This window comes from Stegostoma tigrinum, chromosome 5 (assembly GCF_030684315.1).
Source record: "Stegostoma tigrinum isolate sSteTig4 chromosome 5, sSteTig4.hap1, whole genome shotgun sequence".
Lineage (NCBI taxonomy): Eukaryota > Metazoa > Chordata > Chondrichthyes > Orectolobiformes > Stegostomatidae > Stegostoma > Stegostoma tigrinum.
In genome coordinates this window covers 117,680,436-117,694,031 of record NC_081358.1, presented here as the reverse complement: position 1 = coordinate 117,694,031, position 13,596 = coordinate 117,680,436, and the positions used below count along the sequence as shown (strand labels likewise).

Below are 13,596 nucleotides of genomic sequence, written 5' to 3'. Positions count from 1 at the left end.
TTGAGTAAGGTGCAGGTAAAGCGCTGCTTCAACTGGAAAGTATGTTTGGGCCCTCGGATACTGAGGAGGGAGGAAGTAAATGGACAGGAGTTACACCTTCTTTGGTTGCAGGGGAAGGTGCCATGGAGCAGTGGTGGGTTGTTGGGATTGAGAGAGGAGTGGACCAGGGTTACAGGAGGGAACATTCCCTGCAGAAGGCTGACAGGAGAGGGGAGGGGAGGGGAAGTAGCTAAAATGGTGGCTAATGATGCCCTAAAGTGTGTGCTGGTGGGATGGTAGGTAAGGACAAGGGGAACCTTATCGCTGTTGTGAGAGGGAAGTGGGGGTGAGGGCCGAAGTGTGGGACATGGTTCGAATCCAGCTGAGGGCCCTGTCAACTACGGTGCTGGAGAATCCCCAGTTGAGGAATAAGGTGGATATTTCGGAGGCACCCCTGTTGAAGTTGGGATCATGTGCACAAATGTGATGGAGATGGAGGAACTGGGAGAATGGAATAGAGTCTATACAGGAAACAGGGTGCGAGGATGCATTATTAAGGTAACTGTGGGAGTTGGTGGGTTTGTAGTGCATATCAGAAATGGAAACAAAGATGTCGAGGAAGGGAGTCAGAGATGGACCAGGTAAAGCTGAGAGTGGGATTGAAATTGCAGATGAAATTAATAAACTTTTACAATTATGGAGGATAAAGGAAAATAGTGCCAATGATATCAAATTTGTTCCAGAGAAAGAGTTGTGGGTGAGGGTGGAAATAGGACTTCAACAAAGAAGATTTCCATAAAGAGACAGGCAAAACTGGTGCCCATCAGGTACCCATGGCCACATTCTGACCTGAGCAAAGTGAGAGGAGTTAAAAGAGAAGTTGTTCAGGATGAAGACAAGCTCAGCCAAGTGGAGGAGGCTGGCAGTGGATGGGAACAGTTTAGGCCTTTGTTCCAGGAAAAAGTGGAGAGCCCTGAAACCATCCTGATAGGGGCTGAACGTATAAAGGGATTGCATATCCATGGTAAAGAGGAGGTGGTTGGAGCATGCAAACTGGAAATTCTGAGAGTGACATCTGCGATTTATCTGACGCTTTATGTAAGTGGGAAGGGACTGGACAAGGGGAGAAAAAGGAGCTTTTCTCCCTGCACTCACATCACACTGTGGTTTACTGCAAGCACCTTGGGCCCGTTTGATTTGAACCAGATTTCAAGCAGTATAGTCTGTAACATACACAGCCTTCTTGTCGCTCTGCTGCAGTCTCATTCACACTGACCATGTTCCTTACTAGCCTTACGGTGAATTTTAGACTCCCACCATCTGGATGAAAAAAATCCTCTTCAATGTCCTTCCTACTGCACTGATATCCTTCCTGTAATGTGGTAACCAGAACTCCATGCAGTACTCCAGTTGTGGCCTAACCAGCATTTTATATCTTTCCACCATAACCTACATGTTCTTGCCTTCTGAGCCTCAGTTAGTAAAGGTCCATAATCTCAGGATTGCTACCAGTGCCAGAGTAAGAATGGCAAGACAGTTAAGATGAACACTTGGCTTGAGGGATGGTGCAAGAGGGAGAGTTTCAAATTCCTGGGACACTGAGACCTGTTCTCAGGGAGGTGGGACCAGTACAAACTGGGGGAGTGTTTGCAAGTACTACTGAGGAGGGTTTAAACTAATATGGAAATGGGATGGGAACCGGTTAGAGCACTGATTTGGGACCATTATGATACGACCGTACAAGACATTGATAAGACCACATTTGGAGAACAGCGTACAATTCTGGTCATCTTATTACAGGACTGATGCTAGCAAATTGAAAAAGATGCAATAAGATTCATAAGGATGTTACTAAGACTGGAAAGTTTGAATTATAAGGAGATGCTGGATAGGCTGGAATATTTTCCTCTGAGTACCAGGCATTAGTGGCTTGTGGGTGGTTTGCCGCTACCAGTGTATAGAATGCTGAGGGGTGACCTTATAGAAGTTTATAAAATCACAAGTGGCATATATAAGGTGAATAGCAAGGTCTTTGCACAAGTTAGAGGATTCCAAAATTAGCGAGCTTAGGTTTAAGATGAGAAGAGAAAGATTTAAAAGGGACCAGAGGGGCAACGTTTTTCACACAGAAGGTGTTGCGAATATGGAATGAGCTGCCAGTGGAAGTGGTAGAGACGGATATAACTATAACATTTAAAAGTCATTTGTACACCAAGTTTTATAGATGCGCCCTAGTAAGCATCCTTTGTGGATGCATCAAGGTGTGGTATGGCAAATGCTTTTCCTAAGACCGCAAGAAACTACAGAGAGTTGTGAACGCAGCCCAGTCCATCACACAAACTAGCCTTCTACCCATTGGTTCCATCTATACTTCTGGCTCCTTCAGGAGAACAACCAACATAATCAATGGCCCCTCCCACTACCACGCAACGATAGTGTCCAGTCCTGTTGTCCGGAGGATCTGGGCTCAAATCCCACTTACTACTGAAGTATATCATAACGTATGTTTTGTCACATAATATGTCTAACATGGCTGATTAAAAATAATTAGGAAGATGGTTTGGTAGTGGTAAACTATCCCACCCACAAGCCACCGATGCCTGGTACCCAGAACCCAAAAAAAGACAGTGCTCACCCCTATACAAGATTCAGACCTCCAGTCAGGTTTGCAAATCTGTGCGGATAATGCCAAATTCCAGGATGTAATTATTTGTATCTCCAAACCACAGATTTCATTAGTGATTCCTGATGTAAAGTTGTCTCAAGCATGGGGCTTCACTGTTACTTTCCTGTCACAAAATTGCTCAGTACTGAGTGGGCTACGTATGCTGACCTCACACATCTGTGCTACTCAAAAAAAGTGTGACTTCGACAGTTTTACAGTAAACCATTTTATCTTGTTTTCTTATGTATAGTAGCATGATTTGGTGAGGTGAACCCAAAAACCAGGATTAAAAAAGGCAAATATGTAGCACAATCCTCTAATGTTTATACAAATGTGTGAAATAGGAGGAAATCCAGGCGCACAAAATTATTTTAGTTAAACATGATATAAATTAATTTTGTCCTGTAATATCTTTTACCAGGTAGATTGAATAATGCAAAAATCCATTTGTATTCTTTATATTATCACCTCTGTTGCTGCTGATGAAACAATGCTAGTTTGTGTCAATTCTTAGGGAACTGGCTGATACCAAAGATTGCCTAAGAAGTTGAGTATAGGGAATCTGCAGATTGAGTGAGGCAAAAGAGACTGGATGATACCTTTACAATTTTGAACCACGCAGTTCCTGAGAATATAATTTAGTCAACAGAACAAAGAAAAGCACACATATCACTTTTATATATTTGGAAAATCAATGGCAATAGGTGTAAAACATACAGTGTGAAAATTTAACATAGTTCCAGGAGGCAACATTTTTATCCCTGAACCAATTTAAGGTAAAGTCACCATAATCCTGGATGACCATAGGCCTGTGAGACTGGTGGTATGTTTAACCTGAAGGTCACCAAGCATCAAGTGAGGGGCAATGTTGAGAAGGCGGGACCATCATGGTAACCTCAGCCAGTGCAGCAATTGAAGTCATGCGTGGCATCACTGCGTGTCACAAACAAGCTGTCTAGCCAACTGAGCTAATTGACCCAAAATACTTTGGACATACCAAGGAATTATCAAATTTCGTGACTGTGTGGCATTGCATATTTTTATTGGTTAATTTCACCAAATTATCATGTGAATTTAAGAAATATTGATTAGCTGGATTGTATGGGGTACATTAAACATTTCCTGATTGCAGTTTGAGTAGTCTTGAGAGTAATGTGAGAAAACGTTGCTGCATTAACGTGGGATGATATAACGGTTTTAAGAGTTTTTTTTCCTGGCTTTTGTAATGAAGAGACCTTGAGACAGAGGTCATAAGTCAATAAAGTACATAGCTTGTGAGGCCTTAGGATTTTTCTTTTAAAAGTTGGAATAATACAAGCAGCGTGAATGGATGGGGTCAGATTCCCACAGAACCAGGATTTCAGTTTTAGCTTTCAGTAGCTGGTGGGACTGTGAAAGCTGCTACATCTCTCTCTGTCTTTGTGACAGCTAGAAGCTACTAGAATTGTATATGAGGCCATCTGTTTTGCTGAATTTGCCATTGCCAAGGATGTGTTACGGATGTTACAGTATTGGAGCAGTTAATGAGCAGTTTATTTGTTTTGTTAAGTATTTAGATAGAATTACAGTTAGGCTAATGTTCTTATTTTATTTTTATTTTGTCTGTATTTTAATTATAGTGGATGAATAAAGTGTGTTTTATTTTAAGTTTGAGAGTTTGACAATCTAATTGCATCCTGAATCAAAGCCTGGCACTTGCCTTTAAAATAAGAAAAAGTTAGGGTCTAGCCTATCTCCTTTTGAGGGGGTTTGGTCTGGTTCATAACAAATGTGAAACAGGTTCAGCATGTAAAGGTAATAGAAGAGTCAAAATAAACTCCAATTTGTGAAAAATAAGTCAATGAGAAACAAAGTAGCGTTTTACATGCAGGCTAGCACCTCCTAGCTAATTAGCAGCAAATTAGATTAGTTTCTCTACAGTGTGGAAACAGGCCCTTCGGCCCAACAAGTCCACACCACCCCTTGCAGCATCCCACCCAGACCCATTCCCCCCTATAACCCACACACCCCTGAACACTTATGGGCAATTTAGCATGGCCAATCCACCTAGCCTGCACATCTTTGGACTGTGAGAGGAAACTGGAGCACGCAGAGGAAACCCATGCATACACGGGGAGAATGTGCAAACTCCACACAGACAGTCGCCCGAGTCTGGAATTGAACCCAGGTCCCTGGCGCTCTGAGGCTAACATCATTATGTCTTGTGTAACTTTTAAGGAACAAATTTGCATTGATACCTCCTACTTTAGTGCTAAGGGAATCTAACAATTAGAGGGAAATAGAAAAACTACGGAAGGCTACAGAAGAGATGGATTTGTCCATGAATCACAGAAAGCACATGTTGTCATCCAAGTTCAGCGAATAACAGGGAAGGCAAATGAAATGCTGGCCTTTAGTTCAAAGGGAATGGAGTATAAAAGTAGAGATGTTCTGCAATATTCAGACCACAGCTGGAATATTGTGAATAGTTTGTGCCCCTTATCAAAGGGAAGATGTGCTGGCATTAGCAAGAGTCCCTCATTGATTCTACATATGAAGGACTGTCTAATTAGGAGATGGCGAGTAGATTGCACCCGTACTCATGAAATACAGAATGAGAGGCGACTTTATTGAAGCATATAAGATTCTTACAGAATTTGACAGAGTAGATTCCGAAAGTTTATTGACCCTTGTAGGATAGTCTATGATAGAGGGCATAATCTCAGACAAATGTATATTTAAGACAGAGATGAGGGTGATTTCATCTTTCAGAAGGTAGTAAATCTGTGGAATTCTTTACCACAGAGGGCTCTGAAAGTTGAGTTACTAAGTATATTCAAAGTTGTGATGGTGAGATTTTTAATCAGTCACAAAATTGAGGGTTGTGAGGAAAAGGCAAGAAAGTGGAGTTGAGGATTATCAGATCAGCCATTTGCTCATTGTGTGACACAGCAGACTTGATGGGCTGAATGGCCTACTTCAGTTCCTACATCACATGGTCTTATAAAACATATGTTATAAACAAATAACAAAAGAAAATAAATTTGTGTAGTTGCCTTTAAAAATGTTGTTCCGTAGATCATTGTAATATCTGATCTTTATTTTTGAAGTATTATGATGTACAGCAGTTTGCTTTTTAACAATGGAGTTGAAGATGAAGATTATGTAGAAATTATATGGCCTCCATAACATCATTAATGTGATGTTATGTTAGTGTTAAATATCCTTGCTTTTCAATGTAAACACTGTTGCTTTATTGTTTTATTTTTGTTCAAAGGTGTCCAGCAGGAAATTAGAACTTTTTAATAACCACTTACAAGTATTGATGATGGAAATTCACTCTCAGGGCAGATAGCATGATAGTCCTCATTCAGACTGTTCAGAAGCAAAGCTTGTTAAAGGTTGAAGGCATCGTCTTGTCTTTTAGTAAATGCAGAAATACTGCTCATCTCCTCATGACCGTCACGTACAGTTTAACATTTTTGACAACTCGCTGTAAATCTTAAACACCAGGAAAATAGAATAGTGACGTAACAGAATGTACTATTTGAAAATATAAAAGCATTTAGTGCACAGTTGTCCTGCATATGTTAATTTCATAGTCAGACAAATATATTCACTTTCAGCAGAAATTGACAAAAATGTTTGGTGCAGAAAATTGAAAGATAAAGTTCTTTGCAATATCAAGATTGCATGACATGCAGCAAAAATCCACTGTAGTCAGAGGGTGTTGTCTCATCCGTCCGTTGGACTTTGCATACGCTCAAGTACTGTTCTAGTTTCCTTTGTGGTGAGCTGGCTGAAGAACCCAGAAGTTGAAATGTCTAGTTCTTTTCCTGTATATTTAAATTTAGTAAACAACTAGCAGAAAAACTTCTTTGGCAAGCAAAAGAAGCAAGCCCATATGTCTTATTAAGCTGTTTCCACAGCACAAGCAACATCCTGCCTCACTGTGTACTTTGTCCACTGATTTCAGTTAATTTGTGGTCATCACAGTTTCCGCCACAGTGTTTAAGTCTAGCACCTGAGTATTGTGATATCTAGTGTGCATGCAGACATTGTGAACTTCACACTGCCTCTGAAGTCTGGCTCATTCTACTAATATAGCATGTTTAAGTGCAGCTGGATGTGTATGGCTGAATTCCACATCTTGATTATGCAGAGTGATGAGGTGAATGTCACCAATGTGAAGGTTACACAGTCAAATAAATGGATTTGGGAAAAAGGTAACTCTTTTTAAACCTTCTTGCATGACATATTTTAAATTCAGCAGAAGATAATCCAGCTTTTATTTAATTCAACTAAATACAATCAGGAATTTATAAAACTTTTAATAGGCAACTGTCGAAATGCTGTCAAAGAGGCCATTTTAAGGAATGACTGTTAATCATAACTATCTGCATTTCAGTGTGATCTATCCTGACAATTTTGAGGAAATTAGTTTTATTTTGTTTGTTGTTTTAGCTGAACAAGAACTCATCAAGATAATCATCATTGTTGTGGCAATGACAGTAATGGTGGTCGTTATTGTTTGCTTGCTGAACCATTACAAGCATTTCACAAGGTCTTTCATAAACCGACAAAGTCATGCCAGGCAGCAGGAGGAAGCCTTACAGCCAGTAAGTTTTATACAACACTTCTTGTTCAAATTTAATCTAGTATATTTACAGATTAACAGTGTAGATGTGTATGTATGATATATATATTGTACCATTCCAAAGGAACTTTTTAATATATGCTCGTTTTTGTTTCTGAACTGCCTCATTCTACAGTAATTTAACATATTGCTAACTTTATGTAACCTTGACTTGTTCTCTTATTAAGGAATGTGCTAAAATTAAAATATTTTTCAACATATATTGCTCCATTTTTGTTAAATGGATGTGTTAAATTCACTTTGACAATTCTGATTGTACAGTTTGTTATGTAATGAAAAATCTGTTAAATTTAAATAGGCAGAAACATTTCAAGATGAGGAATTTCAAATTTTTCACCTGAAACGTTCACAAAGCTTGTTAGATTTTGCTTAGAAGCATCCGTGATTAATACTTTATAAATATCATTGATTTTTAACCTAAAGAAACCAATGTATTTAAAGAGTATAGTTTGCGTAATTGTTTCCTTAAGTAATTAAAGTGCAATTTAAGACAATTGGGAATATGTATAATTTGCAAGAAAGAAATGGATGTAGGTGTAAGGTATTTTCTCTTTCATGGAATTTTAGCATTGCTGGAAAGATTAGGATTTAATTGTTGCCAATCCTTAATTTGCTGTCAAGAAAATGGTAATGAGTGAGAAGTTTTACAATTGAGTGACGAAATTTATGCCATCTTTTCTGGAAGGAACGAAGAAGGTTTTCGGCCTTTAGCGGTCTTTTATCAAGGCTAAAAGAACAGGGACTTAAGAAGCTCCACCTTGTCTATGCCCCACATAATCTTGTACCTTTATCAGGTCACCCCTCAATCTTCTTTGCTCTAAAGAAAGTAACCAAGTTTAACCAGCCTCTCTTTATAACTAAATTTCTCCATCCAGGCAACATATCGATGAATCTCATCTGCACCCCCTCCAGTATAACTACACTGTTCTGTCGTGTGGTGACCAGAACAGCATATAGTACTCCAGCTGTGGCCCAACCAAAGATTTGTACAGCTCCAAAATAGCCTTCCTGATCTGGTAATCGAGCCTCTACTGATAAAGGCAATTATCCCATTTGCTTTCTTAACCACCTTGTTATCATGCCGTGCCACCTGCAGGGATTTGAGGACAAGAACTCCAAGATACCTCTGTCCTCTAATTTCCACCATCATTAAATACTCCCTTGTGACTTCTTCCAAAGCACCTCACACTTGGCACGATTAAATTCCATTTGCCACTGATCTGCCTGTCTGACCAATTTATTTATATGTGCCTGTACCTAAGACCTTCTTTCTCACTGTCAACCACCCAGTCAATCTTCATGTCAGCCACAAACTTACGTAGTATTTCAATCCGGCCCGCAAACTACAAACCCCCTACCACCTTTGCCCTTAACATTCGGATTCCCATGGATATGCCACTGGATGTTGGCCTCCAGTCACACAACCTTCTGCCACCATCCTTCATCTCCAGTCACTAAGTCAATTTTGGATCCAACTTGCCAAGTTACCCTGAATACAATGTGCTTTCACCTTCTTTATCAGTCTTCCATGTAGAACTTTGTCAAAGGTCTTGCTGAAATCCATATATTACATCAACTGCATTATCCTCATCCACACAATTGGTGACCTTCTTGTAAAATTCAAACAAATTTGTTGGCGTGACCTCTGTCTGACAATGCCATGATTATCCCTAATTGAACCTTGCCTCTGCAGAGTCTTGGAACTGTACAGCATGGAAACAGACCCTTCGGTCTAACTCGTCCATACCGGCCAGATATCCTAAATTAATTTAGTCCCATTTGTCAGCATTTGGCCCATACCCCTCTTAACCTTTCTTATTCATATACCCATCCAATTGCCATTTAAATGTTGTAATTGTATCAGCTTCCACCATTTCCTCTGGCAGTTCATTCCGTATATGCACCACCCTCTGTGCGGAAAAGTTGCCCCTTAGATCCCTTTTAAATCTTTCCTCTCTCACCTTAAACTTACGCACTCCAGCTTTAGACTCACCCACCCTGTGGAAAAGACCTTGGCTATTCACCCTATCCATGGCCCTCATGATTTTATAAACCTCTATAAGGTCACCCCTTAGCCTGTGACATTCCAGGGAAAATAGCCCCAGCCTGTACAGCCTCTCCTGATAGCTCAAACGCTCCTACCCAGGTCACATCCATGTAACTCGTTTCCAAACTCTTTAAAATTTTGCAACATCTTTCGTATGGCACAGAGACCAGAATTGCACACGGTATTCCAGAAGTGGCTTAACCAATGTCGTGTGCAACCACAATGTGACCTCCCAACTCCTATACTTAACGCACTGATCAGTAAAGGCAATGGAGGTTAATTCTTTCCTTTAGAGTACGGGGCAGCAGTTTTGTTTTCATTCAGTATTGGTGTCATTGCTAAGGTCGGTATCTATCGCCCATCCCTAATTGCCTTTAAGGAGGTAGTGGTGAGCTGCTTCTTAAGTTGCTGCACTCCATATGAGTGTTCCAGGATTTTGATCCAGGAACAGTGAAGGAATTCTGAAATAATTCCCAGTTGGAATGGTATTTGGCTTGGAGAGGAACTTACGGGGTTTGAAATTCCTATGTTTCTGGCGCCTTGGTCCTTCTGAATGTTTGTGGATGTCGTCCCAGTGAAGTAGGCTCCTTTGTCCTGCGTAGTGTCAACTTCTTGAGTGTTGTTAGAGCTGCAAGTGGGGATTATTTCATCTTCTGCTGACTGTGCCTAGTAAATGGTGGACAGGCTTTGGGGAGTCAGGATGAGAGCCATTATTCCCTGTAGTATTCCTAACCTCTGACCTGCTCTTGTACCCAGTTCATTTTCTGGTCAGTGGTAACTCCCAGGATGTTGATAGTGGGGGATTTCAGTGATGGCAATGCCATTGAACCTCAAGGGGACAGTAGTTAGATTATCTCTTGTTAAAGATGGCAAGTGCCTGCCATTTTACAACATAAAGCCAAATGTTTTTCCAGATTTTGCTACATTTGCACATGAATTGCCTCAGTATCTGAGGAGTTATGCTGAGCATTGTACAATCATCGTAAACATCTCCAATTCTGACCTTATGTTGGAGGGAAGATCATTGATGAAGCAGCTAAAGGTTGTTGTGCTTAGAACACTAACCTGACAAACTCCTGTTGGTCATTGTCTCGGGAAGAGAGGTGATTGATATCCCGCAATCACCACCTTTGTACATTGCAACGAGTGAAGTGTTCGCCTCGATTCCCAGTTTTCCTATGCTCCTTGATTCAACACTGTATCAAATGACACCTTGATATCAAGGGCAGTCACTATTACTTTCCCTCTTGAGTTAGTTCTCTTATCATACTTGGATCAAAACTGTAATGAGATCAATAGCTTAGTGGGCAGAATGTAAACTGCATATCAGTGGCCTGGTTATTGTTAAGCAAGTGCCATTTGATAGCACTGTCAATGACATCTTCCATCACTTTGCTGATGATTGCGGGTAGACTAAAGAGGCTGTAATTGGCTGGTTTGGATTTAGCCCACTTTGTGGGTAGGACATATGTGACCATATTCCACACAGATAGCAATATTGTAACCATACTGAAATAGTTTGGCTAGAAACATGGCTAATTCAGGAGCACAAATCTTCAATACCATTGCCGAGATGTTGTTAAGGTGCATAACCTTCACAGTATCTTCAGCTTTTTCTTGATATCAGGTAGAGTGAGTCCAGTTGGCTGAAAGTTGGCAACAATGATGCTGACAGCCTCAGGAAGAGGCCAAGGTGGATCATCCACTGAGCATTTCTGGCTGAAGAGAAATACAAATGCTTCGACTTTGTCTTTTGAACTGATGTTTTGGGCAGTCCCACCATTGTGAAGCTACCTCCTTGAATGAGTTGTTTAATTGTCCACTTCCATTCATGACTGTTGCTCAAGAACTGCTGAGGTCAGATCTGATCCATTAGTTGTGGGATCTCTTAGCTGTAAGTGCTGTTTGTGTTACTTTCTGTGCAATGAGCACAGTGTTGTGCTGTTTCCAGATTGGTATTTTTTTTTCAAGGTATGCCTGTGCTACCTCAGACGAGCCCGCCTGCACTCATCATTGAACCGGATTTGATCCCATGGCATGGTGGTAATAGTAGAGTGGGTCTGTGCTAGGCTATGAAGTTACAAATTGTGGTTGCATGTTCTTCTGCTGCTGCTGAAGGCCCACGTGCCTCATGATTGCCCAGTTTTGAGTTGCTAGGTCTATTGAAATCTATTTTTTTCAGCATGGATGTAATGCTGTTCAACATGTGGAGGATTTTTTGTGTGTGGGAATGTATGCATCACCAGGTATGTTAGAACTTAGTATCCACCCTAATTGCCCTTGAATCGAATAGCTTGCTAGGCCATTGCAGATGCCAGTGAATGGTCAACCATACTCTGTTTGGAGTCACACGTATGTTAGACCAGATAAGGGTCACGGATTTCCTTCTTGAAAGGATGATTGAACCAACGTGAAGACGGGATCAGGACTGAGTATTTGTTACTCCTTTTGACTCTGTCATGCATCTGCAACAGGTAGATTGGTGAGGACTGGGTGAAGTATATTTTTCATTCTTGTTGCCTCCTTCACCACAATCTACTTAGATTGACTAGTCAGTTGAACTGGTTGTGCAGTCTGACTAGACAGATGGTAGACTTGAACTATTGGAGTTAAGTATGACAATGAAATGCCCAAAAATACCGAAGGTTTCAAGAGCAAATAATTATTATAAAGGATATGTGTTTAGGTGACCCAAAAACATGAAACTGTTCATTTTAGTAATGGTTCACCTACCAATCTGTGTGGTTCTTTTCAGAGATGGTGTATATCTCCCTTGTCACTTCAACTTTAAAATGTGCCTCTTTTTTCAAATGGCTTATCTAGCAAGATAAATTTGCCATAGTTTTACTATACCAAAGGACTGCTCTCTCATTAAAGAGAGTTTGATGATATTGGCTGAGTGGGGGATAAACAAACCATGAGGTTGCAGATTGTGCTGGTGTGCAACAGTGCCTCAGGAATGCCCAGTATTGAATTGCTACATCTGTTTGAAGTTTTTTCCATGTAGCACTATGATAGTAACAAAATGGAGGGTATTCTCAGTGTGAAGGTGGGACTTCGTCTCCACAAGGACTATGCAGTTGCCATTCTTACTGATACTGTAATGGACAGATACATCTGCAGTTAGCAGATTAGTAAGGATGAGTCAAGTATGTTTTTCCTTCTTGTTGGTTACCTCAGCACCTGCAGCTGACTCAGTCTAGCAGCCATTCCTTTAAGACCTGACCAACCTAGTCAGTAGTGTTGCTGCTGATCCAAAATTGGTGTTGGACATTGAAATTCCCCAACAAGGGTACATACTCAGGGCTTCCTTTAAGTGTTGCTCAACATGGAGGGGTACTGATTCATTAGCTGAGGGAGAATGGTATGTGGTAATCAGCAGGTAGTTTCCTTCCTTATGTTTAACCTGAAACGATGAGACTTCATGGGGTGCAGAGTCAATGTTGAGGACTCCCAGGGCAATTCCCAGGGATTTAGCACACTTGCCTTCATTGCTCAGTCTTTTGAGTATAGGAGTTGGGAAGTAATGTTGAGATTATACAGGACATTGGTGAGGCCTCTTCTGGAATATTGCATTCAGTTCTGGTTGCCCAGTTATAGGAAGGATATTATTAAGCTGAAGTGGATTCAGAAGAGATTTACCAGGATGTTGCTGGGTGTGGAAGGTTAAAGACTGGGTAGGCTGAGACTGGAGCGTAGGAGGTTGAGAGGAGACCTTATAGAAATTTGTGAAATAATGAGGGGTATAAATAGAGTTAAATGGAGCTGTTTGTTTCCCTAGGATGAGAAATTTCAAGATTAGAGTGCAGATCTTTTAGGTGAGAGGAGAAATATTTAAAAAAGACATGAGGGCAGATTTTTTACACAGAAGGTGGTTTGTGTGTAGAGTGAACTTCCTGAGGAAGTGGTGGATGTGTGGGTTACAATATTTAAAAGACATTTGGATAAATGCAAGAATAGGAAGATGTGGATGGATAAGGGCCAGGACCAGGCAGGTGGGACTAGTTTAGTTTCAGATTTATGTTTGGCATGGACTGGTTGGACTGAAGGGTCTGTTTCCATGTTGTATGACTCTATAACTCTCTCCTGATGGTATACCACTATGCCACCACCTTTGTTGGGTCTGTCCTCCAAGTGGGATTGGACATATTCAGGGGCAGTGATGGTGGTGCATGAGACATAGTCTGTCAGGTATGATTCCCCTAGTATAAATATGTCAGACTATTAGAACATAGAACATAGAACATAGAACAGTACAGCACAGAACAG

The 13,596-nt window shown here is 40.7% G+C and overlaps 1 protein-coding gene across 10 annotated transcripts in view; it reads left to right on the top strand.

Moving 5' to 3' along the window:
- Nucleotides 1–13,596, top strand: part of ldlrad4a (low density lipoprotein receptor class A domain containing 4a) — a 216,275-nt gene that overhangs the window by 183,650 nt on the left and 19,029 nt on the right. For 9 of the 10 annotated variants that reach the window (XM_048529603.2, XM_059646241.1, XM_059646246.1 and 6 more), the window contains one exon: nt 7,088–7,242. In XM_048529603.2, the coding sequence (XP_048385560.1) occupies nt 7,088–7,242 (155 nt within the window). Of the gene's footprint in view, nt 1–6,634; nt 6,850–7,087; nt 7,243–13,596 lie in introns of those variants that run through there. The other variant, XM_048529604.2, reaches the window with a different exon arrangement.